Genomic DNA, 26,303 nt, shown 5'->3' with positions numbered 1-26,303 from the left:
CAGCAGTCTTTATTGTTAGATCTTTATCTATTAAAATCAGGGGAGGAGAAAAGCAGCTCTTTCAGCACATTCCATCGCATTTGTCGGCTTATTGATTGTTTTACCAGAGCTGTGCGCATCTTCTGGAATGCCTGGGATCTGATCATTTTACAATGTGGATCATTTTTGATCGCAGGGACGATAAACACGCTGAAATCTGTCCTGGTGACACGTAGAGCAACGGGACATCTCCTAACCTCCTCATTAACACTGGAATGGGAATTTCACCCTCTTTTGTTTTTTAACACAGAGAGAAACTTCCAAAGTTTTAGTTTTTCCTCGAACTTTCTTAAATTGCAGGGACGTTGTTTGGACAGAAAAGCTATTTGCACAGTTGAACATTTAGTCTTTGGACGAGGATTGTTCAGTGCACCCAACAGCAGAGCCTCTGTTGACACAGACTGGTGAACGTCAGGCTGCAGAGCTTGTCAGGATTTGAAGTGCTGCATCATGGGAAGATGATTTTGGCTTGGCAAGTGTAGGACGAGGCAAATCTGATTTCAGCACCTTGACTTTGAATAAAGCCGACATTGTGCCAAACGGAGGAGAGCCAAGTTGGACTTTAGTTTTAACCTGAAGGTTATAATGCTGTTATGTGTGTACGGCTCACATTTAACATAGAAAGCAACACGTTACCTTAAATTTAACACCAGTGTGAAATTAAATCCTTCGACTTAATGTGAGAGCTCGGTGTTAGGACAAAAAGGTAAAGGTTTAAAGAATGGAGAGTGTCCGACTGAAACTCCTCCTCCATCCAGCAACAGTTAAATCAGACCCCTAAAATCCCCTTAACACTCAGTCTGACTTCTTCATCAGGTCTAAACATTAACCCTAACCTAGGGCTGGGCGATTAATTGGATTTTAATCTCAACTACGATCTGGGTTTTCAACCATGATAAAAATAAAAGGGTGTGATTATTTTTCTCTCTGCAGTTTCCTCTCCTGCTGTCTTCAGCTGCTAATCGAGCGTCTCTGGCGTTGCAGCGCTGTGCTGTAAACTCCTCCCACAGCCGCTTTGCTTTCATTCAGACACTGTTGCCAACTTGGCGAATTTCTCGCTAAATTTGGAGACTTTTTTTGTTAAAAGCGACAAATCTATCAACTTTTACTGGAGTTATTAGAGACTTTTCTGGTGTTTTGGCGACTGACTTGAAGGCACATATTGTTCTGCAGTTACTGTAAGGAAGGAGCAGCGGGAGCCTCTCCCGTCCTAAAGCACTCCCAGGCGGCCAGTCTCAGTCGGCTCCGGCTGCAGGTCGATGTAGAATAACTGCAGTAGGTTGTGGAAGTTCACCTGAACATAGTTTATACCATTGTCAGTGACAACTGGCTGCATTATTTTCCTATACATAGTTCGGGGAGTTAAACACTGTAATATCCCTCCGTTAGGGCGTTACCATAGCAACGTGTTAATCAGCTGGTTCAGATCAGCTGTATTTTAACAGGTGAATGAGAGAAACGCGCTGTAGCCTGACAGCGGTTGTGTGGTATAAAATGTACATCCAGGCCAACATAAAATAGTTCCTATATAAGCGGTAAAAGTGGATTAAACATTAGACGGTTATAATGCACGACACGGAGACTAGAACACCACGACGCGCAGCGTTGTTTATAAATACTGGCTAATTGTGTTAAATAATCAAGATCTCAATTTCAGTCAAAATAATCGTGATTATAATTTTGGTCATAATCGAGCAGCTTTATCCCCCCCCCCCCCCCCCCCTGCAAACAGAAAACTGAAGGTCAGAGTTTACATGTGAAGAAATGTGAAATTTCAGTCCTCACCTGTGTCTCTGTGTCGTCAGGCAACATGCTGCCTGTGTTCTGCGTGGTGGAGCACTACGAGAACCCCATGGACTTCGACAGCAAGGAGGAACACGCCGAGTTTGTCCTGGTGCGTAAGGACATGCTCTTCAACCAGCTCATCGAGATGGCCCTCCTGTCACTGGGCTACTCCCACAGCTCGGCAGCCCAGGCCAAAGGTAACCGCTCGCTCTCATTGGCCCACTTTTCTTTCATTCTTCTCTCTTCGTGCTGCTTAACGTCTTGTCTGCAGCGTTTTCTTACACTCAGAGGCCATTCGAGCCTCCCAGCAGCAGATCTGAAAGGCACAGTAACACACCCTGACACGGATCCCAGGCTGGAGATGCTCCAGTCTGCTGAGAGTTACACCACACAGATGTATGCTCAGTAGCAGGAGATGGGAAGATTTTCCCTTTAAAATGTTTACATGCACCTTTATGTACTTTGCACACACACACTTACGCTGCGTATAATTGTATACACACACTCAGTGTAGGTGTGTGAGGCAGGTGGAGGAAAGGGTCGGCTAATTGCACTAAAAGACAAAAACCAAAGCTGGTCGTTTGTCGGCGCTTCATCACGTTCTTTTTTTTTTTATTTTTATTTTTTTTATTTTTATTTTTTTATTTATTACAGCCTGTCCATCACACTTACACACACACACGTATACACACACATGCATATCTAAGTCCACCTCTCCCAGAAGCAGTCCTCCTTCTCACATCCTGTTGTGTGGGCTGACGCTGGTTTTGAGACGGTGTCAGGAGAAATTCTCGCACGGTTGTTGTGATTTCAGCAACAAATAAAGAGAAATGAGGAGTGTTTATGGCACCAAGATGCTTCCTGGGTGCCTACACATGGTGTTATTCACACTGCACATGTGTTACCGTTTTAAATTAAGCAGTGACAGCGAGCTCAGATGCTCAGATGTACTTGTTCTTGCATCCACATCTGTTATTAATCCTAAGTGTGGCCGCATTTACATGTATACGCGCCTGCTATTTCTACAGGTATGATTCAGGTGGGGAAGTGGAACCCCGTCCCCCTGTCCTACGTGACAGACGCACCGGACGCCACAGTGGCCGACATGCTGCAGGACGTCTACCACGTGGTCACGCTAAAGATCCAGCTGCACAGGTAAGCAAACGCATTGGTAAATCTTATGAATGCCCGGCCAAAGAACAGTCAGCAGGAAGCAAACAGGTAAAACCTCCGATAGGAGAACTACTGCATGACTGGTTATCTTTCAGCTGGCAACAAATTATTCAACCCGAGCTTTTGTTTCCTAAACAACCATGTGGGACAAACATGTCCTGTGGTCGTGGAAAAGATCTTAGTCTGTTCAGGAAGGGTCAAATTACCGGCATCAAGTAGAGAAAAAATGTTTGGAAATGACAGAAACGAATAAAATTAGGTTAAGAACTGGCCAGCGCGTTGTTAATAACTGGAAGGACTTTGGGAAACCATCGCCTTCCAGGAAGAAACATGGTCGTAAAAACATCCTGAGCGGTGATCTCTGAAGTGTTCGGTTGAAATCAACCAGAGATCACAAGTTGATCTCCGTTTAATAGTGAAAGTCGGCATATTTCCACATGCATGATGCAAAGGGAAACTGAACAGCTGTGTAGTCAGAAGAAAAACCACAAATCAGTGAGGGTAGCTGAAGAAAAAGCCTTCAGTTTGCTGGGGAGCATAAAGATCAGACTCTGGAGCTAGAAGAGGGTCATGTGGTCTGATGAGTCCTGATTTACCCATTCCAGAGAGATCAGTGTTAGGAGAGAGGAAGAGGAAGTGATGCAGCCTTCATACCTTGACTCCTCAGAGGGAGGGGTCAAGGGAGCATGACACCTGAACCCTAATGAGATTTTTTGGGATGTGCTGAAAAAGGGTTTTAACTCCCCCGTCATCAATACAAGATCCTGGATGAAGATTAATGCACCACTGGGTGGAAATGAGTCTTGTGACATTGCAAAAGCTTATCAAGCCATGCCACCGCGATCGCTGCTGTAATCAAAGCAGAATATTAGTGTGTATGACCTTTTTTTTTTTTTTTGGAGTCAGGCCGTTTATATAACAGCTGAATCCACAACCTCATGCCTCAGTTTTTTGTTTTTTTTTTCTGAACAAAACACACAAGTTCCTTTTTAAATGCATAAACTGTAGAGTCACATTAATCCCTGATTAGAGCAGTAACACACACAGCACGTACTGTTTGCCCAGAGGAAGGTGCCAATCTGCGCGTTTGATACTGAGAATAGCATATCACTCACACCCACAACAGACTGACCGCTCCCAGGAAGCGGAGCGGGAGGAAAAACCCCATTTGAATAATGAAAACTTCCTCCATCCGATGATGCCAATGAAACACAGAAACTGTTTTATTTGTCAATTTTCCCATTAAGAGATGGGAGTGCAGATAGCTAAACCATCCTTCCATCTCCCCTCGTTGCTAACAATCCAGTTTCCACGGTCATGATGGAGCGGATTTAGCTCCTGCTCTCTTCTATATTTAACTTCTAAGTGATATTAACTTGTTTGCAGATAAGACTGATATTTTACGTTGGAGATTGGTAAAATGAAATATGATAATAAAGCGGCAGTGATTGAACCCGAGCGGTTTTAATAAAGAAAAAAGCTTGTTTGTATCTGTGTTGCTAGGAAGGATTTCCAGCAGATGAACACAAGGTTGTTCACCTGAAATACGTCCATGAATAAACCTGGATGTTTTAAGTCCAACCTCTTCCTCCTGGTCGGGATGCTTCTGCCGTCGCTCACCGGATTGTATGCTAAGGCTTTGTTGTATTTATACACATAACTAGAGCACACACACATTCATAGTCCTGCACACAGACAGGCCCGTATGGACACACACACACACACACACACACAGCCGACTGGCACTGGTGTGGAGGCTCGTGCCAGCTGCATGCTAACCCAGTGTTCTGCAACCCTCTGGAGAGCTGTTTCTACTCTCCCTCTACCTCGCTCTGCCTCTTCTTCCTCTCTCCTTCTGTCTCCCACCACCTCCCACCTTCACCAGTCAAGCACTCACACATGCACCGACTGATGTGAACACGACCACCAGCCAGAACACAGAAGGTTGTGTTTATTTCCAGCTTGCCAGCCTCTGAATGCACGGATAGCTGTCTCTCTGTCTCTCTCTCTCTCTGCCTGTCTCTTACCCCCCCCCCCCCCCCCCATTCACTCTCCTTTCTCCCCGGAGGCTTTCTAGCTGCTGGAGCAGTTTAAGGTGTTCTGGAAAATCCGTTGTTGGCATGATGAAGAGTGTGCATGTACGAGTCTGTGTGTTCTCTCACTAGCAGATGTTGTGGCCTGGACCAATGCACGCATCCTTGTCTCCTCCATCCTCCTCCTTTTTCTCCCTGCTCGTAATATTTCCAGCACATCAAAGGACGGGTTTGTGGTCCGTCGTGCAAACATCGTCTCGTACGCTCGCACACTCGTCTCCTTTCTCTAACTTAAAGCCAGCTTTGATCAGAAATGATTTAGTGATAAGTGTCATATATAGCAGCAAACATGTGTCATGCACATGTGGAGGGTTGGAGCCAGGTTCTCTTACACCAACCATCTGAATATGGTTCTTATTCTTAAACTCCAGACGTTGCTGATGCTCAGGTGGAGCTGGGTGCCTGCAGCATGTTGTTCTTCCACCAGCTCAAGGCACAGCTAGCCTGTTTCAGATACAGTCATCTTTGCTGCATATGGTCACCCCCCCCCACACACACACCGACCCCGATTGCTTCAGAAACCCACGAGTAAGACCTTAAATTGTTTCGCCGAGCACAACGAGCCAGAAAGGTAGAAGTAACACGAAATAATAGTCGCCACATGCAGCTGATGTATAATTCATGCATCAATCCAGCAGATGTGTTGTATAAAGTAATTAACTAATCAGAACAATCAGGAGAGAGAGAAAGAGGGAGAGAGGGAGAATCTGAAAGGGAGGAGAGGGAGGCAGAGATGGAGAGAGACGGAGCAATCTCCAGATGCATCTGCTTGATGCGCCAAATGAAATCTGTCTGTCTTGGAGGGACGCTTGCAGCAGGAAAAGCGAGCAGGGGCCCTGTGTGCACGCAGCGCTTTCTCCCGTCTTGTCTGTGCTGCTTCGCCCGTCTCATCTTAGTTCAATTCATCAATAAATGTGGTTCAAACAGGGTTCCACCAGTACTGCACACAGGCTTCGCATCTTTGTTTTTAGGGAGAATAATTTGCTCCCAAAAGGCCGGTTTTGTAGCTGCGCTCAGTGGAGGAACGATCAGCCCATCAACAGAAAATTAAACAATATTACTGATTAGGAATTATTAACCATCTAGGTTCACTTTTTAGATGCATGTTTGGGGTTTGGAGTGCTGGATTCTTGGAAGAATCAGAGGAAAAAACACTTGACAAGTTATTTCATGATAAAAAAAAAAAAAATGTATATTTAGTTTTCACATTGGTTTATGTGGTATAATCCTCAGACTGTTGTTCTACATTTAGTCAGTAGCTTTAACCTTGTTGTTTAGGCCAAGTGTAAATAAGTTCATAAACAGATATAAAAATCTCTTTGCAAGGCACAAAAAGTGATTTCCAGAAGCTTTTTAACTCGTAGTCTCGTTAAAATGAGCACCTAAATGGTTTGCAAAGACTTGAATGATTCAGCTTCGGTTGACATTTAGAAATTCACCTTCTTTAAAAACCAGGAACTCTGGACACAGACGTTTGCTTTCTAGATACTATACACTGCACAAAAAGAGCAACACACACACTCAGAACTAATAAATAACATTGTTCTGTGTTTAGTTTGGGACTTGTGTGTTTTGTCATGCAATAAAATAAAATGAAAGCTGCTGGTTTGGGGTGGATGTGCTGGTGTGGAGAGGTTGAACCTCTCACAGCCAGTTTCCAGTCGCTGTGGGAGCTTTTACAGTCCAGGATCTTGTTGGCTGTTTAGTTATAAGTTGATGAAATGTTTACCTTACACTTGACTTTTAACAAACACAGTCAACGTTGTGGTTGTCTTTAGTAGCTAATTAAACATGATCACACATGAAATAAATGTTTAAATTAGAAGTTATTCTGATCTTTTTGTGAAATGATATAAACCTGCTGAAGATTGAAGGTTATTTCTTGTGTGCATGAATAGAAACACTGTTCGCTGTTTCTCATGACCTACCCTGTGTCCGTCTTTCCTTCTCCATGCCTGTGTGTCACCTCTGTCTTCGCAGTTGTCCTAAGCTGGAGGACCTGCCGCCAGAGCAATGGAGCCACTCTACAGTAAGAAACGCCCTCAAGGAGTTACTCAAAGACATGAATCAGAGCTCTCTGGCTAAAGAATGTCCTTTATCACAGGTGCTGAAGCCCAAACTGTCTATTCAAAAGAAGGGAAAAAAAATTAAGAAAACAGATTAAAACTCAACCTCCCCCCCCCCCCCGCTACCATAACCACACACCAGTACACACACCCCTATCTCCATCACCTCCGTCTTTTATCCTTCGCTTATCAAATGCCCTGAGGTTGATCAAGTGGGAAAGAGAATTGGCATAGAAATTCCAAGTCAATGGCTATTGTCATTTGTTTGCCGCAAGATTTTTTTTTTTTTTTTTCTCTTTTGTTGTGTCGTCGCCCACAACAAACACACACACACACACACACACACACATGCACATGCAATGGCAGCCAAAAAGCAGAGGTGTTCTTGAACATATGGTTATTGTTAGATAAACATTGGACGGAACCCAGAACGATCCGGATTGGTTTGTTTTTTTGTTGTTGCTCCTTCTCTGATTCGGTTCATTCTCAGCGTTTCGCTGCATCAGGCTGGAAAACGGCACGTTCTCATGTTAGGTGTTATATTTTGTGTTGTTTTAGTCGGCTGGGAGCTTCAGTAGAAAGCAGATATGGCATTAGCAGGCAGCGCAGTCTGTATATCATCGCGGCAGCTCGGGAGTGAATGGAATGAAAAGGCAGTATATCTCTCGCAGTGCCCAATAATGTGTGTGTGTGTGTGTGTAAGTTACACTTCAACAAGATATGTGTGTGCTTGAGTATGCTGGTGAAATGTCAAGGATGTATGTGTGTGAATGCTAGTTGTGTTTTATGTGTTCGTACATCCAAGCATGTCCATAAGTGCCTTCAGTTTGAAGCCAGCTCTCCTCCCAGGCCACCGTATGGTCACCTGGAGACCCTCGTTTGTGCTGTGTGTGTGTGTGTGTGTGTGTGTGTGTGTGTGTGTGTGTGTGTGTGTACTTGGACAAGCAAGTGTCTGCTCTCAGTGTGTGTGTGTGTTTAGCTGGGCATGAGCAGTGCACTGATGATGTAAAGAGTCCCTGGGTGGCGTTCAGGCGGAGCCCAGCCCGGTCTGGTAATCACCCTGTTTACGGTCCATATGTGAAGACGGCTCAGCGGAGAGCACACACTAGCTCAGAGGATTTAACACACAAAGCACACTCAGTCTGCCTCAGACACACATTTGCGGTACTGACATACACACTCGTCTCAAATTTAATTGGAAGATTGACGCTTTTTTTTTTCTTTCCTTTGGAAGATGAAAGATGGTCTCGTCCGTAGAGAAACAATAACTTCCGTTGTTGGTGTGTGTAAACTTCCCACTGCGATCTCAGACACACCACTCCAGTTTCTGACTTGAAGCAGCTTTTCTGTGTTTTATAGCATCTGGATCTGCTAGAAAACCGGATCGAAAAATCGAAAATCGGGATTTTCTTTTTTTGCTTCACAGTTTTAGGCGACTGTGTTGTTTAATTGAAATCATGAAAAATGACGAGCAAAAAAAAAAGTTTTATACATTTTTATTGGTTTTTGATCTATAAAAAAAATAGCAATATTGAAGAAATTCAAATCGAATCGGCACCCAAAAAATCAAATCGAGACTAAAGCGTATCGTCACAGCCTGAGTATCTGCCGCGCTGAAAGATGGCCGATGGCGAGGTTTGCTTCGCTCGCAGAACGGCGGTTTGCTCCACATAAACCTGCTTGTCAACACGTTGCTAAGACAAACTGACCCCCTCCCTCTGACTTCCCCCCTAAAAGTGCAGCCAGTGGGAGGAGAAAGGGGCGTAGCAGGAGGCAGAAGAAGATTGGCACCTTTTTTTTTTTTTTTGTTATTTTGGATTAGTGTTCTCTGGATGTTCTGCTGTGTAATCCCACAGCGAACAGAGAGGTTAATAGATGATTCGCAGCCACTGAGGAAGCGAAAGCGAATTCTTCCGCCTCTGAGCTGGGCTCCAAGCAGCTAGAGAAGGAGGAGAACAGAGAAAAGAATACAGCGGGGGGGGCTCGTTTGTGAAATGCGTCTTTTGTCCGGCGCCGTGTCAAACATTTAGTTTGATTCTGTTGTAGCGGGGAGTCACGCTTTGTGTGTTTGCCCTACAAATGGCAGCAGGACAGAACACATTCACTCATGGCCATTGTCAGTCTGCAGGAGGAACTAATTCTGACCTGCACACACACGCACACACACACACACACACACGCTCTTCAGCGTTCACAGTTAATAACACACACACACACACACACATCAGCGTCAGCAAATCGGAACTTATCCACCAATCAGGCTTTTTAATTCTTTCTTTCTGCTGCCGAGGTTTCCACCACGCTTCCCAACCTCTCACCAGACACCAGCAACAAACAAGACCCCCACCAGCACCTTTCCCCGTTGCCCCCACCGCCTCCCCCCCCCCCCTGCTCCCTCTCACTCAGACGCCCCCCCGATGCACCAGCTGCTGCATGGTGTAGCAGCAAATAGTCATCAAAATGCCATCTTTGCAGACCTTCACCACCTCGGCTGCCACAGGCACAACCTGGTTGCCAGTGTGTGTGTGTGTCTGTGTGTGTGTAGATGTACGTGTGTGTTGGGGTGAATAGTTTGGGATGGGGGGGGTGGATATGTGCCATAATTGAGCTCTGCTAGATGTTGGCGAGAGGCGAGGCACAGTTTCACAAATAGGATCCGCTTTTCCCCCAGCTGATTCAAGACATCAGGCTAAGTTGGAATGTGTGTACGTTTGTCTGCAGGGGTGTGTGTGTGTGTGTGTGTGTGTGTGTGCACCTACAGTACCTACTCACTGCACAGCTTGCACTCACACACACAGAGAAACGCACACGCACACTCTTCTCTTCCTGTCTCCCATGTTGGGGAGTAGAGTAGATGTTGGGGACCGATAGCAGCCCAGTGCCACTTCCTGGTCTTGCTGATAAGCTCTCTGTGCTGCAGATGGCTATCACTTAAAGGGTCCGTGTGCACACACACACACATTCAGAGATACACGCAGTCATCGTCTTACTACCTGTTGACAAACCCGAGCTCAGCCCTCCTGCTGGCTCCACAGTGGAAGCAGAGGCTCTGGTTATCTGCTTGATTTCACTTAGTGCGTATGCATGTGTGTGTGACAGAGCAGCGGGGAGAGAGGGAAAATAGGTGTGTGTGTGTGTCTGTGTGTGTGTATTGTTTCCCCTCACACATACAGGCAGGGCCCCCTGTGAGAGGTAGAGTGATGTATTGAGGGAGAGGGCTGATTAATGAGGAGCGTTTATTAGAACATCTGTGTCAAAGATGGCGGAGGAAGAGGGAGTGAGACGAGATCTGCAGGCCTCTTGTTTGTTGCCTGGAGCCACCGTAGCCCAGATATACTGTAAATAAAACATGGCAGGCTGGAGGAGAGGAGTTCATTATCCCACCCACCCGCCAACTTAAAGGAGAAGTCTTCTCACTTTGAGCCAACGACTCTCAGATGGATCTTTGGGTCGGGAATCGGCTACTAGATCTGTGTTTTGCTGCCAAATCTGCAAATTAACATCCCAAATTGTCTGGTTTTTTTGCAAGGAAATGGATCAAATGGAATTGCAGTGGTTGTGGCTTTGACACGTCATACGTTACAGACAGGAACAGACATTTAAAGAGCACGCCAGGGTGAACTAGGAGTTAATAGTCCATAAGAACAATCTTGCGTAAACCCGAGAGAAGGAACTGCTTCATGCATTCTCCCATTAAAAGGCTAATTCTGACTTCCTAACCCTAACCTGAACTCCATCAGGGTTTTTATTCAATGAAGGCTTTTCAATATATCTATAAAAGGCTGCTTTGTTACACTGTGCAAGTCCAACTGCAGACCTCTTTACCCCCCCGTTTCTCATCATGACGGGATGATGCACCGCAGCTTGGTTGGCACAGATTCACACCCAGCTGCAGTCACCAATGTGACTCTCCTCAGCTGGCCTTTTTTTTTTTTTTATTCTGGGGGAAAAACAGAAGCAGCTGAGTGTGTGTGACAAAAGGCGAGCACTTCTGACTCCACATGGTGTTAGCAGGTATGTGGAGGCCGAGCTGTTTGTTAACCGGTTGGGTTTAGACGAGCTCTTCCTCTGTGTTAAACGCTGCTGTTGTCTCTGCACGATGTGGCCCATAAGTCCGAAACTTTTCATGTGAAATACTTGGGTTCATCTTCCTCCTGCCTGCATATGAGCATCTTTTTCAAGTTTTTATGGTGTTGGCAGCGAGCGGCGGCCTGTTTGATGTGCGTGCAGCTTTAATGAAGAGGTCAGGAGTTCAGAGTCGGACCGACCCGTCTGATGGTACAGCTGTCACCTTTTACCCTCCTTTTGTGCAGCGAAGCCGCAGCCGGAGAACCAGAATCATCCCAAAGCACTTTTATTTGTGCTGCCATGCTACTCTGCCAGAAGGCCCCCCCCCCCCACCACCACCACCATCCTTCAGCTGCATATATTATAGAAAATGATAAAGATGGCATACCTATAATTTGAAAACAGATGGTTTGGTTCTTTTGAATATTTATAACAATCAAAAACAATTTCTCCTGCACCAACCTCGGTATTCACCCGGAGGCTGGCAAGGTGTTAAAACATTCATTTTAATGAAACTGAATGGGGGGGGAGCAAAACAGCGCTTTGTTTTTTTTTGTTTTTTTTTTTACCCAGGTGAGGGGAAAACAGTCGAAGTAAATGTAGAGAGGGCAAAGAGCCGACTGCATAGGGAGAGTTTGGAGCATCAGAACGACATGCTTGTTCACCGCGCCCCCGCCCCCCCCCCCCCCCCAATCTTCTTGAAGTTGTATCAAACAGATTGTGAGAATAAAAAGCTGAAAAATATAAAGATTATGTGTTTACACTGCCCAACTCCACAGCTGCTTTCCTCCTTTCCTGCTGAAGGTAAACATCTCTCCTGCCTCTTGCTGTTATTAGAAAGACAGAAGTTTGCACTAAAACACCCACTCTGACAGAAAACCACACAAACTCAAAGGCATTTGATAAAAAGATGAGATAAAATCTTGTCATTTCTTTCTTTTTTATTTTTTAAGATCCTAAAATTCTGCATGCCTTCTATGCTTTTGGGTTGTTTTGGATACCGGGCTTTACCATACCCTTATTTTTTATTATTTGTTTTGACAAGCTGCATGTTTCACAAGCGTTTATATTATGTTTGCATGTCCCTCAATGGGAATCTAAAGTCTCTCTCCCTCTCTCTCCTCAATCAATCTCTCTCTTTCAGAGTATGATTTCCTCCATTGTGAACAGCACTTACTATGCAAATGTGTCGGCGGCGAAGTGTCAGGAATTTGGGCGCTGGTATAAACATTTCAAGAAGACAAAAGATATGATGGGTAAGCAAAACGGAGGGGCGCAAAGTATGGTGCTCACACTTTTTTGTCTCTTTGCTCTCACACACACACACACACAGTTACACATTCACACCAGTCATCATTACAATATGTGCCCCAACCAGCCGACTCTTTGTCTTCCGCCGCTGCGTGCAGCACGAATACATTTTTATCTCGTTATCTAATAATTCCAGATTACTCTGTGCAGTTGAACCTGCTGTTATCTTTGAATCATCCATGATTGCCTGAACTAAGAGTACTGCCAGAGCCAAACTGAGGCCTCTGACTTCATTTTTCTCGTTTTTGCCTGCATGTGTGTGTGTGGGTTTAACTCTTTAGTTTTTCCCTCAACCAAAGGCAGCGACGGCTTTAACTGGCCGTTGCCTCGTCTCAGATTCTATTAAATTTCCTTATCTACCCTCCACCAATGCATTGCTTTATATCATCTCAAAAATATCTCCTCTGACCCGCCAGGAAATGGGGTTACGCTGTATAATACCAGGAGCACCCAGGCTGGAGATGGAATTCCGATGTATTTTTCCCGTCTTTTGATTAAGCAGAACGGCTCTGTGTTTAGAGACTCACAAGGCAACGCAGCGTTGAGATATTAGTTTTAGCAATCTGTTGAACTGAATCTTTTCTTTTTTTTCTTTGCCAGCGTGCTACTGCTCCACAGCGATGACAGAGGAGATACTATATCAAAATGTTTTCACAGCCTCCATGCAAATAGCGCGTTGTGATCACATCTTATCTTTTACGCTGTTAAAGCGACAACACGAGTTACTTCAGACCTGCAGTACTTGTGTATTCTCTTGCATACTCCTACACGTTTTTCTGTCTGGTTTAATGTTCAGCTGCCAGTCGGGCATTTTTTTTTTTAGCCATGCTGATGTTTTATTCCTGCGTAGCTGGAGTGGGAGAGTCAATCTGCAGAAAGCCTTAACCTCCTGTGTTTCTTTCCTCACGACTCTACACTGTGTGCTGTGTGTCTGTGCGTGAATGTGTTTGCGTGTGTGCGCATGTGCGTGCCCTGCCATCTGACTGTGCAGGCATGCGCCAACCCTCCCAGCTGGAGGGCTACCTGGGGACGTGTGTCCTCCGCGACAGCCCGCGTGCCAATGCACTAGGTATGTTACAACATGGGCACACACACAAACACACGTATAAAGATGGGTGTGCGTTGATTTTGTGGACAGGTAACCTCCACTGCAACAGAGGCCACATTTAATGGTGCCTCTGAGTCGCTTGCTGAACTAAAGCTCAACTAAAGCTCAACTATAATCTTTATGTTTGATATAAAACAATTTAAACTCATTTTAAAGTGATCAGAAATGGGAAGTTTAGATTGGTTTGATTGGAATTAGCTGCTTCCTCGTCCTATTTTTCTCAGCTTGTGCTTCTTAAAGCTCTGTTTAGCTCCTGTCTATTTAAGGCAAAAGTCTTCTCTTTGCTCTGATTGGTCACAAAACTTTCAGCAGATCTCGTCTTATTCCTAGTTTTGGGGTAAACTATCCACCTGAGCAGCGTTGTGTGTTACACGGTCATGTAGATGAGTGAGGGGAGAAAAGTTTCATGCTGTTCAGGAAGAGTCTTTTCTCTGCTTCGATGCCGATATGAAGCCACTAATCTTAACTTTAAAGACGCATGAAATGCTTAACTTTTCACCTTAATGTTTCCGCCTCATTGTCTTGGGTACATGAAGTCCTGATAAGCGCCTCACCGCCTGCATTTGTACACAGAAGCAGCGATAACATCTCAAGATGTACTTGCTTGCATTCACACAAACTCTAGTAGCCACATGCCTTGTTGGCCAAACCTCAGATACAACAACCTTGGCACAGAAGCCTGAGGTGCCCACCACAGGCTCGTGGCAACACCCCCCCCAACCTCTTCATGATGAGCTGCTGTCTGCAGAGGAAAACAGAGGAGATGTGCCACATACCAAGGCAGGAGGAAGGAGTAGCACGGCCATCCCTTTGTGTTTGGCTGTAGCATCTCATGATTGTCGAGGTTTACGTCACCGCGCTGCGTTTTACAAGCTGCGAGAGCCTGAAGTGACGGGGAGTAAGTACCTGACGGCAGGTACTGGCAGCTTCCTCAGCTGAAGTGTTCCCAGCAGCCAGCGGGTGTGGCAGGGCTGCTTTTGACTTGTGCAGGGAGGTGAACGTAGGAGCGAGAGTTGGGTCAATGTCTCTTTTTCATCCCTCTCTCTCTCAGACACATTCAGAAACACACACACACACACACACACTCAGTCCCTCCCTCCCGCAGCCCACATCCCATTCCCATTGTGTGTTTAATCCGGGGCTCTTTTGTGGCAGGATTCCACACGAGGACTCCCGCTTCTGTGGCAGCCTTTTTCTCCCAGGGTCTGCCATGCTCTTCTGTCACCCCTTCTCTTTTCAATTTGCATGGAAATGCCTCCATGTGCCTCTGTGTTTGTGTGTTGTGAGTATGCCCCCCAGCAGTCTGTATGAGCAAGCATATGCACACACACACTCACACATTCGCATATGAGTGAATAGGCACGCCACACCGCCAGAGCCAGGGAATGCCAGGGATTAGAAGCAGAGATGTGATTATTACCAGGATTTTTTTTAAAATTTATTTATTTTTTGTCATCTCCACCCCTCCAGTCCACATCATGACAAACACACTCATCTTAGCCGGGTGTGTTGTGCGCGTAGACAGTTAAAGAAAAAGCCAAAGCAGACGGCTCATACACAAGATTATTGTCGATATTTTTGGAAAACATTCATCCTTTTAATCTTTCATCTGACGGTAAATTCATCTGGTTGAAGACCCCCCCTGTCTTCATCCTTTCCCCTCAACACCAGGATGTGGAGGCCGCAGCCCACTTCTGAGCTGTTCATGTTGCAGTTTGGGATGAATTCTTAAACGCTGCCCCCTCACTAATGCGGCGCAGCATATGCAAAAAGAAAACCAAACCCCAGCATTAAAGAGAAGCAGCAACCTGAGAACATTCAGCCGTTCCAACTGCTCATTCACTTCTTTGTGGGTAGTACTTTGAATGTTAAATAGTTGTTTTCATCCTCTAAGCTCATAATTTAAACCTGTCTTAAAATATTCCCCAGCAGCCATTATAGGACTTAAGGATTCCCAAAGCGAGAGACATCACCAACATCACCGAAATGCCATTAAATGATCGCACGCTGACTTTTTTTTTTTTTTTCCTTTTCGTTTTTTATGGTGTTTGAGCCAAACCGGTACCGTGTAGGGACAAGGTAGTTCCTATACGCTCCGATGTGTGCTGCTTCTGTCTTCGTCCACTTCTTCACATTTATATTTAAACCATCCTCCCCTAAAAATGTCATATTGGCCAGCGTGTGTTCCTTATTTTAGAATTAAGGATGCAAAGAGGGAATCAGATTTAGCAGTATTGCTTCTGCCTTTGTGGACACCCACACACACACATTAGTCCTGCACCTACAGACACACACACACTCCAGTGTCTGTGCAAAATGTTTTTCTTTTCCACACGAGGCCACAGACATTCTGAAGTTAATTTTGAAGGCATGGCTTGTGGAAGACACAGGTCAAACACAATGAAGCTCTTTTATCTGCGTTTCCATCTTCTTCGTTTTTCTTATTTTTTGTTGCTCGACCACTCGCCGGCTGATTAGCTGTGTCATATCCAGTCAGGGAGGAAGAGGACTCCGAAGGGCACTGGTTATGGGAAAGACACCACAATCCAGTAACTTTTTGATAATAATTTGGTTTCCTTGATCTGGTCTGGAAGCCTCACTGGTTGCAGAAATGTGTTCCCTCCCTGCAGAGAGTAAACAGGAATGTTAGCTGACAGGCAAAGATCCACCCGAGGCAAGAGTTTGATCCCAAACAGACCAGCTCTGTTTTACGTCTTCTGACTGGAGACTTGGCTTATGGTCGCATTAAACTGATGTTTATGATTGGATGAATGAAATCCAACGATTTTTCCTCTTTTTTTCTGCCTAAAAATAATCGTATTTTTCTGCGTTTCTTTCTGGTGTTTTCTGTAATAAGTAATTGATTGTAAAAGAGAATCCGTATTGATTTGTGCGCCTCTCTCTGTCTGCAGCGGAGATGGACGGCCTGTCTGATCTGTCCCCTCCTGGCTCCAACCACAACCACAACCACCTGGGTTTCTCCCAGCAGCAGCCCATCCCTGGCAGCACGGCAGAGCAGACCCCGTCCTCTCCGGTGCCGCCTCTTCCTCACGCTCCGCCGCCGCACGGTGGCCAGGCCGGCGGCCGGCAGCCTCAGCTTCCCAGTTTGCACCACCCGGGCTTGGTGTCCACCCCCATCAGCCCCCAGCTGGTCAACCAGCAGCTCGTGATGGCACAGATCCTCAACCAGCAGTATGCAGTGAACCGGCTGCTGGCGCAGCAGTCCTTGTCGCAGCAGTACCTCAACCACCCGCCTGTCAACCGCAGCTCCCACACCAAGCCGCTGGAGTCGCAGGTGGCCTCCAACACGGAGGTTTCCTCTGAAATCTACCAGTGGGTGAGGGACGAGCTGAAGCGGGCCGGCATCTCGCAGGCCGTCTTTGCCAGAGTGGCCTTCAACAGAACCCAGGTGAGGACGTTGTCCCAGTCCCCAGACCTCTACCCAGGCTGTGTAGCCCCTCCAGTTGGGCTCTCTTTTAAGGCTAAATGACCAACAGAAAGGGGGCGACTTAACCCAGCACAAAACTGGGAGTAAAGCAAAGGGAGAAAATTAGGGTTGCTTCTCGACTTAAAGCACCAACAATAAGAAGAAAGAAAAGAAAAGGAAGTTATAATCTCTTAGGGAAATCTCCCCCTTGGCTGCAGACTGAGATCAGGACATCTCAGACTGAATCACATTAGATAATAATGCGGATCAATTGGATTGACCTTTATTATTGACTCCATCATCATTCCTTTCTCAGTCAACATTATTTGCTTTTGTATATTTAAAGCATTTTCTTCCAAGTAAAACATTACTTCTTCATTCATAGTTTTATGTAATTTCATGTTTAAGAAGCATAAATTGTGGATTTAAAGAGTTTCCTGCACAGCAGCTGCTTCTTGGAAAGCTGTTCATCTTTGTGTATGACATCATGAGGGACCAGCGAGGCTCCATAACCAACGTAAATATCTGCAAATCTACAACGTCCCACTTATGACATCAAACCTCAAGAAAATTTGCCCCTCGCTATGAAAAATTTCCCACCAGTGTCCCGCTTCCAAAGGAAATACATCAATTTAAGGAATAAGCAAAACAATTTCACGGTATTGAATTGTAAGAAAGGCTTACTGTTTGAAGCCGCAGCCTATATCTCATTCATAATTATCATTCAGTACAGATAACATCTCTACTGTACATGAGGAGAGCTGGCAGTCTGCCATGGAAATGATCCCAGGTTGGGTTGGAGCATCCGTTCTTTCTGCTACATATGTAGATTCCCTTCATACTCAGACACACATGCACGCACAGAGACAGCAGAACGTCTTTCAGCTTCTTTATTCATGATGCATTTACAGTATTCTGAATGTTACATGACTTTTGCATTGCGTAACTTAAAGCCATTTATGTCTATTTTAGTTTGGATCCAAACAAAGCCAATAAAACAGTATCCATGTGTACATGCAGAAGAATTCATCTGTCAGCCCACAGACATGTTCTGTTGTTCCAGTCATGATGTGAGTTTACATGCATCACATGTGTGAGGAGCACAAGTCATGCTTACATGCACAGAACTTTCTGGAGACGACACTGGAAGGAGAAACAGCGACTTCCTGTGTAAACAAACACATATTTATAGCTGTTTTAATTATTTCAGTTTCTTCCTCTGAATCATTTTAAGTTCGATTAAGATATCAATCAATGCATTTGGATCACACACCGATCCGTTCTGTTTTGCACACCCCATGGTTTTTACAGTAGCCTCAACATTATTGTTTCATGAAATAGACCAAACTAAGCCATGACGTAAAGTGTAGGATGGCGTTACGTTAACATGGAAGATGTTACAGTAGGTTACAGTTAGGATCATTTTGGATGTGTTTTCATGCACATCGATCGGAGCAACAATCGCCATAACGCACGCAGCTCCCCTCGAGATGAAATCAGCCTGAATGAGTCTGACTGAAGCCGAATCTTTCAACCGGTTTGTTTACATCAGAGTTCTCAAGTCCGGTCCTCGAGATCGTTTAGATGTTTCCCTTCTCCAACACACCTGAATCAAATAAAACCTTGTTGCCTCCGCAGAGCTGAAGGACGTGAGAATGGAGGAAATCAGCCATTTGATTGAAGCGTGATGGATGAGGGATGCATCTAAAGGTTGTAGTTTGGTAGATCTCCAGGACCAGACTGGAGCACATCTGGTTTATTCCAATCAGGCTCTTTATCCAGATGTCCATGTAGCCCTGCTGTTTTACCTTATTTAACTTTACACGGTTATCTTCTCCTTTAGGTGCATATATGTACATTTGCTTTGTTTTTTTTGTTTTTTTATTTAACCTTTATTTCACCAGGAAAGTTCCATTGAGGTTAAGAACGTCTTTCTCAAGGGAGTCCTGGCCAAGAGTCAGCAAGAGTTACAGGCAATTTACATGTTTCCACTTAAACACAACAAATATTTAAAAGCAATTACAACTAAAGCAGGACATCTCAAAATCTCTCACTCTGGACTTAAAACCGTTCAAAGAAATAAGTTGCGACAATTTCCAGTCTCTCTGCAAAGAGTTCCACGTAGACAAAGGCCCTTTTTCCCAGTTCTGTGCGGACAAATGGAACAGAAAGCATCAAATGATCATTCAATCGCAAAAAATAAGAATCAACACATCTCTGTGTGATTAAATCACAGACATAGGCTGGCAGCAGCCCAAGCATGGCCTTCTAAATCAAAATGTACCAATACCCCGTTCTCCTGATGGACAACGAAGGCCATCCTACTCTAAAATACAATTCACAATGATGGGTCATGCTTTTACAATTATTTACAATTATTTGTTTTGCTTCTGTCAAGCTGCTGCAGGTATTACTCCCAGTCTGATGTCGTCGCTCTTGCAATCAAACTATCTCGATCTAAAAGTGAGACGATGCCTCATAAAAAAGTTGAATTGTTTTGGGCATCAGCAAATCTTCATCATCTTCGCTCTGTTTGCATTTAGGTTTGTGTAAATTAATAAGATGCTCCCCAACCAAATAAAACAAAAACGATGTTTGTTTATGACATGGTGGAGGCAGACAGTGGTGTTTTTGAGCAGATTGGGAAGCTCTCACGCAGTCTTATCTGCGGCTGATATGAGGAATTAGCCCGATGTGCCGTTGGAGAGTATGCCTTTAGAGGGTTATTTATTAGATTTGTTTTTCTTCTGCCAGCCTGTGTTAATAAAAGGAGGGGGAGGTGTGTCAGGCAGTGACATGAAGGGGCTGCTGTCGATGCAGGAGGGAGATCAGAAGAGACACAAACAAAGAAATTTGGTCACTTCTGACCAACGCTGCAGGTTGTAGACTCTGACGGTTGTTTCACGTCTCCTGAAAACGTGCAGAAATAATTTCCTCCAGTCTAAACGTGGGATTTGTGTTCACGCTTGCCGTGACATGCGTTGTTATTTACAGAAACCGATCATTAATCCAAGAGGACTTCCATGCATGGAAACAGGAAAAAAAAGCACAAGCATGTTTTCCACACCACCTTGTTTTATCACCAAATCACACGTATTGATGGTGAGAGAAGCAAAGCGACGCTTTGCACAGTGTGTGGCCAAGAGCTGATGAAAAGGCCCAATCACACATCTCTGATAATGGAGTCATCGCTGTCTCATAATGATGGAATTGAGCGCTATTGAAAAGTAAACAGAGGATCCACTGATTGCCCACTGAAAAAGACATTTCATGCAAATAGCTGTACACTTATCGAAGGCAGCCTAAAAACATGTCAGATGTGCAAAATTACAAGTCGAGAGATGAAACAGAAGTTTCTGTGGAGCCGTTTAGTCATCTATAAATGAAGCGACAGCAGAGCGATGTGTTTTCACTTCAGGATGAAGAGAAGCAGAACAATGTGATGCTTCCTTTGATGGACTGAATGATTAAAGAAATGACTTGGAGGAGGGAAAACTAAGACGTCGTTTCTTTCAGGTGGACTTCACCTGCTTCTGTACAAACACTGCATGAAGGGCAAACCAAATGCTGAGTTGAGACTGATCTTATTTCAGAATCCTTTCTTGTGATTTTTCTCCTTTTTTCCTTGTTATTGTTCTCCCCCCGCTAGGGCTGGGCAATTAATCGGATTTTAATCTCAATTACGATCTGGATTTTCAACTCAATTCAATTCAACTTTATTTATATAGCGTCAAATCACAGCAGTGCCATCTCAAGACGCTTTACAGGCAGCAAAAAAAACATAATGAAAGCCAATTCATAATAGCCTATATAAGGAAACCAACAGATTGAGTTGGAGGCTACAACTCAATCTCCCAGACTGAGCAAGCACATGGCGACAGTGGGAAGGAAAAAACTCCCTTTTAACAGGAAGGAAACCTCCGGCAGAACCCGGCTCAAGGACATGCCGCCATCTGCCTCTGCTGTCGGTCATAAAAATAAAAGGGTGTGATTATTTTTCTCTCTGCAGTTTCCTCTCCTGCTGTCTTCAGCTGCTAATCGAGCGTCTCTGGCGTTGCAGCGCTGTGCTGTAAACTCCTCCCACAGCCGCTTTGCTTTCATTCAGACACTGTTGCCAACTTGGCGACTTTCTCACTAAATCTGGCGACTTTTTTAGTTAAAAGCGACAAATCTATCAACTTTTACTGGAGTTATTAGAGACTTTTACAGGTGTTTTGGCGACTGACTTGAAGGCACATATTGTTCTGCAGTTACTGTAAGGAAGGAGCAGCGGGAGCCTCTCCCGTCCTAAAGCACTCCCAGGCGGCCAGTCTCAGTCGGCTCCGGCTGCAGGTCAATGTAGAATAACTGCAGTCGGTTGTGGAAGTTCACCTGAACATAGTTTATACCATTGTCAGTGACAACTGGCTGCATTATTTTCCTATACATAGTTCGGCGAGTTAAACACTGTAATATCCCTCCATTACCAGGTGTTACCATAGCAATTTGTTATTCAGCTGGTTCAGATCAGCTGTATTTTAACAGGTGAATGAGAGAAACACGCTGTAGCCTGACAGCGGTTGTTTGGTATAAAACGTACATCCAGGTCAACGTAAAATAGTTTCTATATAAGCGATAAAAGCGGATTAAACAACTCAGAACCGTGCATTAGACGGTTATAATGCACGACACGGAGTCGAGAACACCACGATGCGCAGCGTTGTTTAAAAATACTGGATAATTGTGTTAAATAATCGAGATCTTAATCGAGCAGCCCTACCCCCCCGCTGCTTTGCTGTCTCCTCGCCATGTTGTTTTAATACCTCCGCTTCACCTTGCAGGGCCTGCTGTCTGAGATTCTTCGTAAGGAGGAAGACCCCAAGACAGCGTCCCAGTCGCTGCTGGTCAACCTGCGTGCCATGCAGAACTTCCTACAGCTGCCAGAGGCCGAGCGCGACCGCATCTACCAGGAGGAGAGGGAGCGCAGCCTCACGGCGGCCTCGGCGATGGGCTCCGCGCCGCTCATCAGCACCCCGCCCAGTCGGCCTGTACAGGTACCCCCTTCTTCTCTGTGGCAGCGAAGTTCTGACCAAGCAGCTGCAACAAAACTTTCATTTTTCAGAGATTTTTCACAGACAAACGGCCGCAAAGCTCTGCACACAAAATGAGCAAAATAAATAAGAGAAGTAAGCGCCATAGTAGCCAATAAAAATAGAAAATAAGACACAATAAAATAAACCGGTGGTTAGAAGTAGAAATGGAAAAAAGCTTATTTCACTGCTGCTGCTCAACTAATAACTCTTGGAGGAAGATATTTAATGAGTTGAAGCAGTCTGGAGGTTTTCACGAGACGAGAAGTGAATTTGGGTTGTAGCATCTCTGCAGCGCTGCATGGCTGTAAACACGCCTAATGTATCCTAAGTAATCACATTAACATCCTTTCTTTTCATTCCAGAAGAAATCAACGGTCATGGCTAGAAAAACCAGACATGCTCAAACTGAAAAAGAATTTTTGTTTTAGAAGATTAAAAAAAAAAATCAGGTTAGATTAGCAAACATGATCTCTGCCGGTGTCGTATCGCTACAGGGACAAATTCGCTAAAACGTGATGCTGCTGGAGCTTCGACCAACAAGTACTGCAGCATTTCGCCTCATTTTTAGCTTCATTAGCTGTTCAGAAACAACAGGCCCTCCTGATTGGTTATTTCCTCTCTCTTTGTTACATGGTTTCTGCCTCTTCTTGGAAACTAGCAGCAGCTAATGAGTCCATTTAATCCAACAAGGATGTGAATGTGTGTGGGTCTGAGTGGACGTCTACACATTCTGACACTAATTTATCATGTTTCAGACCGACAAATAAAACCTTCGTTAGTCATGCTGGAGCCTCAGACGCACAATGACATAACAACATAACCTGTGCAAATTTCAGTATTCATAACCCGCCTAACTCTAGTCTTAGAAATCTCCTTAACTAAACTTAAACTTATTTTAATTTATGTATCTGACAGTCAAAGGAAAACATTGACTGAATCCAGACATGAGTGACAATCATGACATTGACACTGTTGCGTAACAACAAAACGTCTCTCTGTCGTATTCCCATTCAGAAGATTTATTCTGTTACACAGTAATGCTGAACAGACGCCTCACACACTCATTAAAATGTTTTAGTTTTACATGTGACGACAACAAGCATGCATACGAGCGCCACACCAGCGCATTGTGTGGTTACACACCTCATATTCCCCCTTTGTTACATCAGGCTGCAACAGGTCTGAAAACACATAGATCTGATTCACTCTGCCAACGTGCACGCTGCACAACATACTTTACATTTTCTGCCTCATTCCCGCCGTCATCACTCAGGTGAGAATGGTGCAAATGATGGATCATTTTTTGTGCTAATTTTGACCTTTTACCAGCCGTTAGGCAGCCCTGCGTTTCAACAAAATAAAGCTCGCTCAGTGATGACAACCCTGCGAAAGATCAAACGGGGTTTAGTCAGTGCCTCTTTTAAAATCCCTGCATACCACAGAACAACTTTGTACCCTCTGTGCAAATCAGTGTCCCTCATGAGAGAGGCATGCGGCAACTTTCTACCACTTAAGTCCATTTGAAGTGCAGTCAGCTGCATCTGGGAGGTGAGAGGGGCCGACAAAGGCGTCCTCTGTCCTGTCCTCGGTGTAGCTTTGGCTTTTATTCAGGTAAAAGAGGCTCCAGCCCACCCATCTCCAAAAGCAAGCCTCCATTCTGAAAGCTCCCAGCGGGACGGCTGTTAGCACCCGCACAAAGCTCAGAAAGAGTCGCATTCTAAAGCAGCCATGCTTGGAGATTAGCAGCGCCACTCAACAAGTTCACAGCTCATCTTTATAATCGGAGGCAGAAAACGTCAAAGAGTCGACCAGAATTTATAGGAAGAACAAGAAGAATCTTCTTGTTTAATAACCTGCTGTTAAGTGTTTTTGTTGTGCAGCAGAAGCCAAAGCTGACGGCTTTGCTTCCAGTTAGTCTAACTGGGTCCATTTAAACATATTTAAAACCAGTTTTCATATCTGTAGAAGTGCACAACAAGCCATGCATAGATCTGCAAGGTGAAAAGTAAACACAGCGACTCAAACAGCATTCAAAGCCCCTTATTTTTTTATTTTTTTATTTTTATTCCCTGTCGCTCAGTGCTGTAGACACATCAGTACAATAGCTCCTGGCCTAATATACTTCACCCATATGACTTAAACTCACTGGCATTTATCATGTCGACCTGCTCCCACACAAGGTAATTCTCACACACACACATACACGTCTGCACACTCCATACACCTGGCCATCTGCCAGCCTCTCCTATGGAGCAATGCGGTGTGAATTTGCACACATAAATCAGCCAGGGTGGCAATTGAGCCAGAGACAGAGGAGGCTTTTTATTGGCCTCATAAAAACAGATGCAGAGGTATGTTTCTCTCATGTGTGCTGATGGGTCGGCGCAGCCCCCCCCACACCCCTCCCCTCCCCTCCACAAAGCCAGTTAGTGCACGTCCCAGCCTTAACAATTTGCTTGACACAGTGCCGTCCCGCTCAGACTGACAAGCCCACGTCAAGCTGTCATAAAAGCAGATAAAAGACCCAAAGGTTCGTCAGACATTCCAATTTCACCTCAAATTTTAGGATCATATGATTGTTTTTAACACATGAAGCTTGTATTAGGTGTCTAGACAAATACTTGAATGCATATATATTTTATTGCTGCTTTTTATCTGGTAGGAGTTGGTCGCTGTTGGTGTTATTATGGTTTATTTGAATGCCATTCACTCGCACTCACTCCCAACCCTGTGGATGTCTTCTCTGAAAAAGCCTCGTATGGAATGATTCATATGCTAATGGTTCTCGGGTAATGCTTTTATTAGGAGGCTTGTTACCTTGTCAAAGGATTTTTGTCGAGATGCAACAAGCCGCTGATTAAAAATGATTTGATTTCACTTGACTTGCATTTGCTTTTTAATCACCAGCTTGACATAAGAATAATAACATTTCATACAACACATGTAAGTGTTTTTGAGCAAAGTAACACTCTTCTCTTTCTGCATGTGGGTGTAATCTACACTGCAGTGTGTGTGTGTGTGTGTGTGTGAGTGTGTGTGTGTGTGTGAGTGTGTGTACAAGCTGGTGTAGACATCTTTGCCTTTTTATTTCTGTTCGTGCTAGCTTGAACAAACATGGCTGTGTTGTGTGTTCCTGATCCTGCAGCCCCGGAGGGAAGACTGTACCAGCGTGAGGCCCGAGGACTGGAATCCCAGAATCCCCGTGGGCATTTCACCTGTGAGCAAACAACTTCACCCACTCACCTCTCAAACTCCAGAACTCCCAGTTCAAACACATAATTGAACTAGTGGACAATACACAGTCAAGAACCTGTAAACATGCAGCTGTTGTTGTTGAAAGTTTATTTTGCAGCATTTTTTAAGACATTTATTTAGAAATTTAAGCTGTTATTGTATTTTTGGTGAGAACAGTAACAGCATATCAGAACTATCAGTTAATATGATCAAAAGGAGCAAATCTTAAGAGGACATTTAAACATTTTAAATGATAATTATGAAGATATTTTATATCTGATTAAAAATTGTAAGTTTTTTTTTGTTTCAACTTTAACATCAAACTTTTTTACTCGTGTTTAAAGGTGAAACCGTCGCCTCTGCCGAGCGAGTGGAACGGCAAGACAGAAAGCTGCATCCTCAACATCAACTCCACCATTTATGATGAGATCCAGCAGGAGATGAAGAGGGCCAAAGTGTCCCAGGCCCTGTTTGCAAAGGTTGCCGCCTCCAAGAGTCAGGTACCAAAACACTTTTACTCTACTAAATATTAGTGCAGAAAAGCTGCAAACAAGCCGGTTGTGTCAGCTGCTCTGCAGTTCTTCTCCTTCACAAACATCTAAAGGTCATTTTTCTCTGATTGGAGGAAAGAAAAAACAGAATCTTTGTTAAAATCCAGAAGTATATCTCTGATCCGTCCTCGACACTAGCGTACGTAATTTTACACAGACACACACAAGCAAGAATCCCTGTTAAATTAAAGCAGGAGAATACAGATGTTTTAGTTTCAGCAGGTTTGTTTGTGTCTAAATAAGCTAATCCTTAACTGTAGGAGCATTTAGTTAATTCCTTATAGACACACAGTCAAGCACACAACGCCTTCATTTCTACATCTGTTACATCAGAATATGTCAAAGATGAAGAAGTTTGTTGAAAATGTCAGAAAAC

General features: G+C 44.5%; 1 protein-coding gene across 2 annotated transcripts in view; it reads left to right on the top strand.

The window, feature by feature from the left end:
• Positions 1–26,303, top strand: part of satb1b (SATB homeobox 1b) — a gene marked incomplete at both ends in the record, with an annotated part of 47,758 nt that overhangs the window by 1,762 nt on the left and 19,693 nt on the right. Inside the window, 9 exons of one of the 2 annotated variants that reach the window (XM_079241218.1) lie at positions 1,845–2,021; positions 2,853–2,979; positions 7,071–7,119; positions 12,369–12,480; positions 13,527–13,604; positions 16,556–17,052; positions 21,891–22,103; positions 25,288–25,359; positions 25,721–25,876. In XM_079241218.1, the coding sequence (XP_079097344.1) occupies positions 1,845–2,021; positions 2,853–2,979; positions 7,071–7,119; positions 12,369–12,480; positions 13,527–13,604; positions 16,556–17,052; positions 21,891–22,103; positions 25,288–25,359; positions 25,721–25,876 (1,481 nt within the window). Of the gene's footprint in view, positions 1–1,844; positions 2,022–2,852; positions 2,980–7,070; positions 7,195–12,368; positions 12,481–13,526; positions 13,605–16,555; positions 17,053–21,890; positions 22,104–25,287; positions 25,360–25,720; positions 25,877–26,303 lie in introns of both variants that reach the window. The other variant, XM_079241217.1, reaches the window with a different exon arrangement.

This window comes from Telmatherina bonti, assembly GCF_933228915.1.
Source record: "Telmatherina bonti genome assembly, chromosome: 5".
Lineage (NCBI taxonomy): Eukaryota > Metazoa > Chordata > Actinopteri > Atheriniformes > Telmatherinidae > Telmatherina > Telmatherina bonti.
Note: the sequence above shows the minus strand (reverse complement) of the source record. Positions and strands in the feature narration are given on the sequence as shown.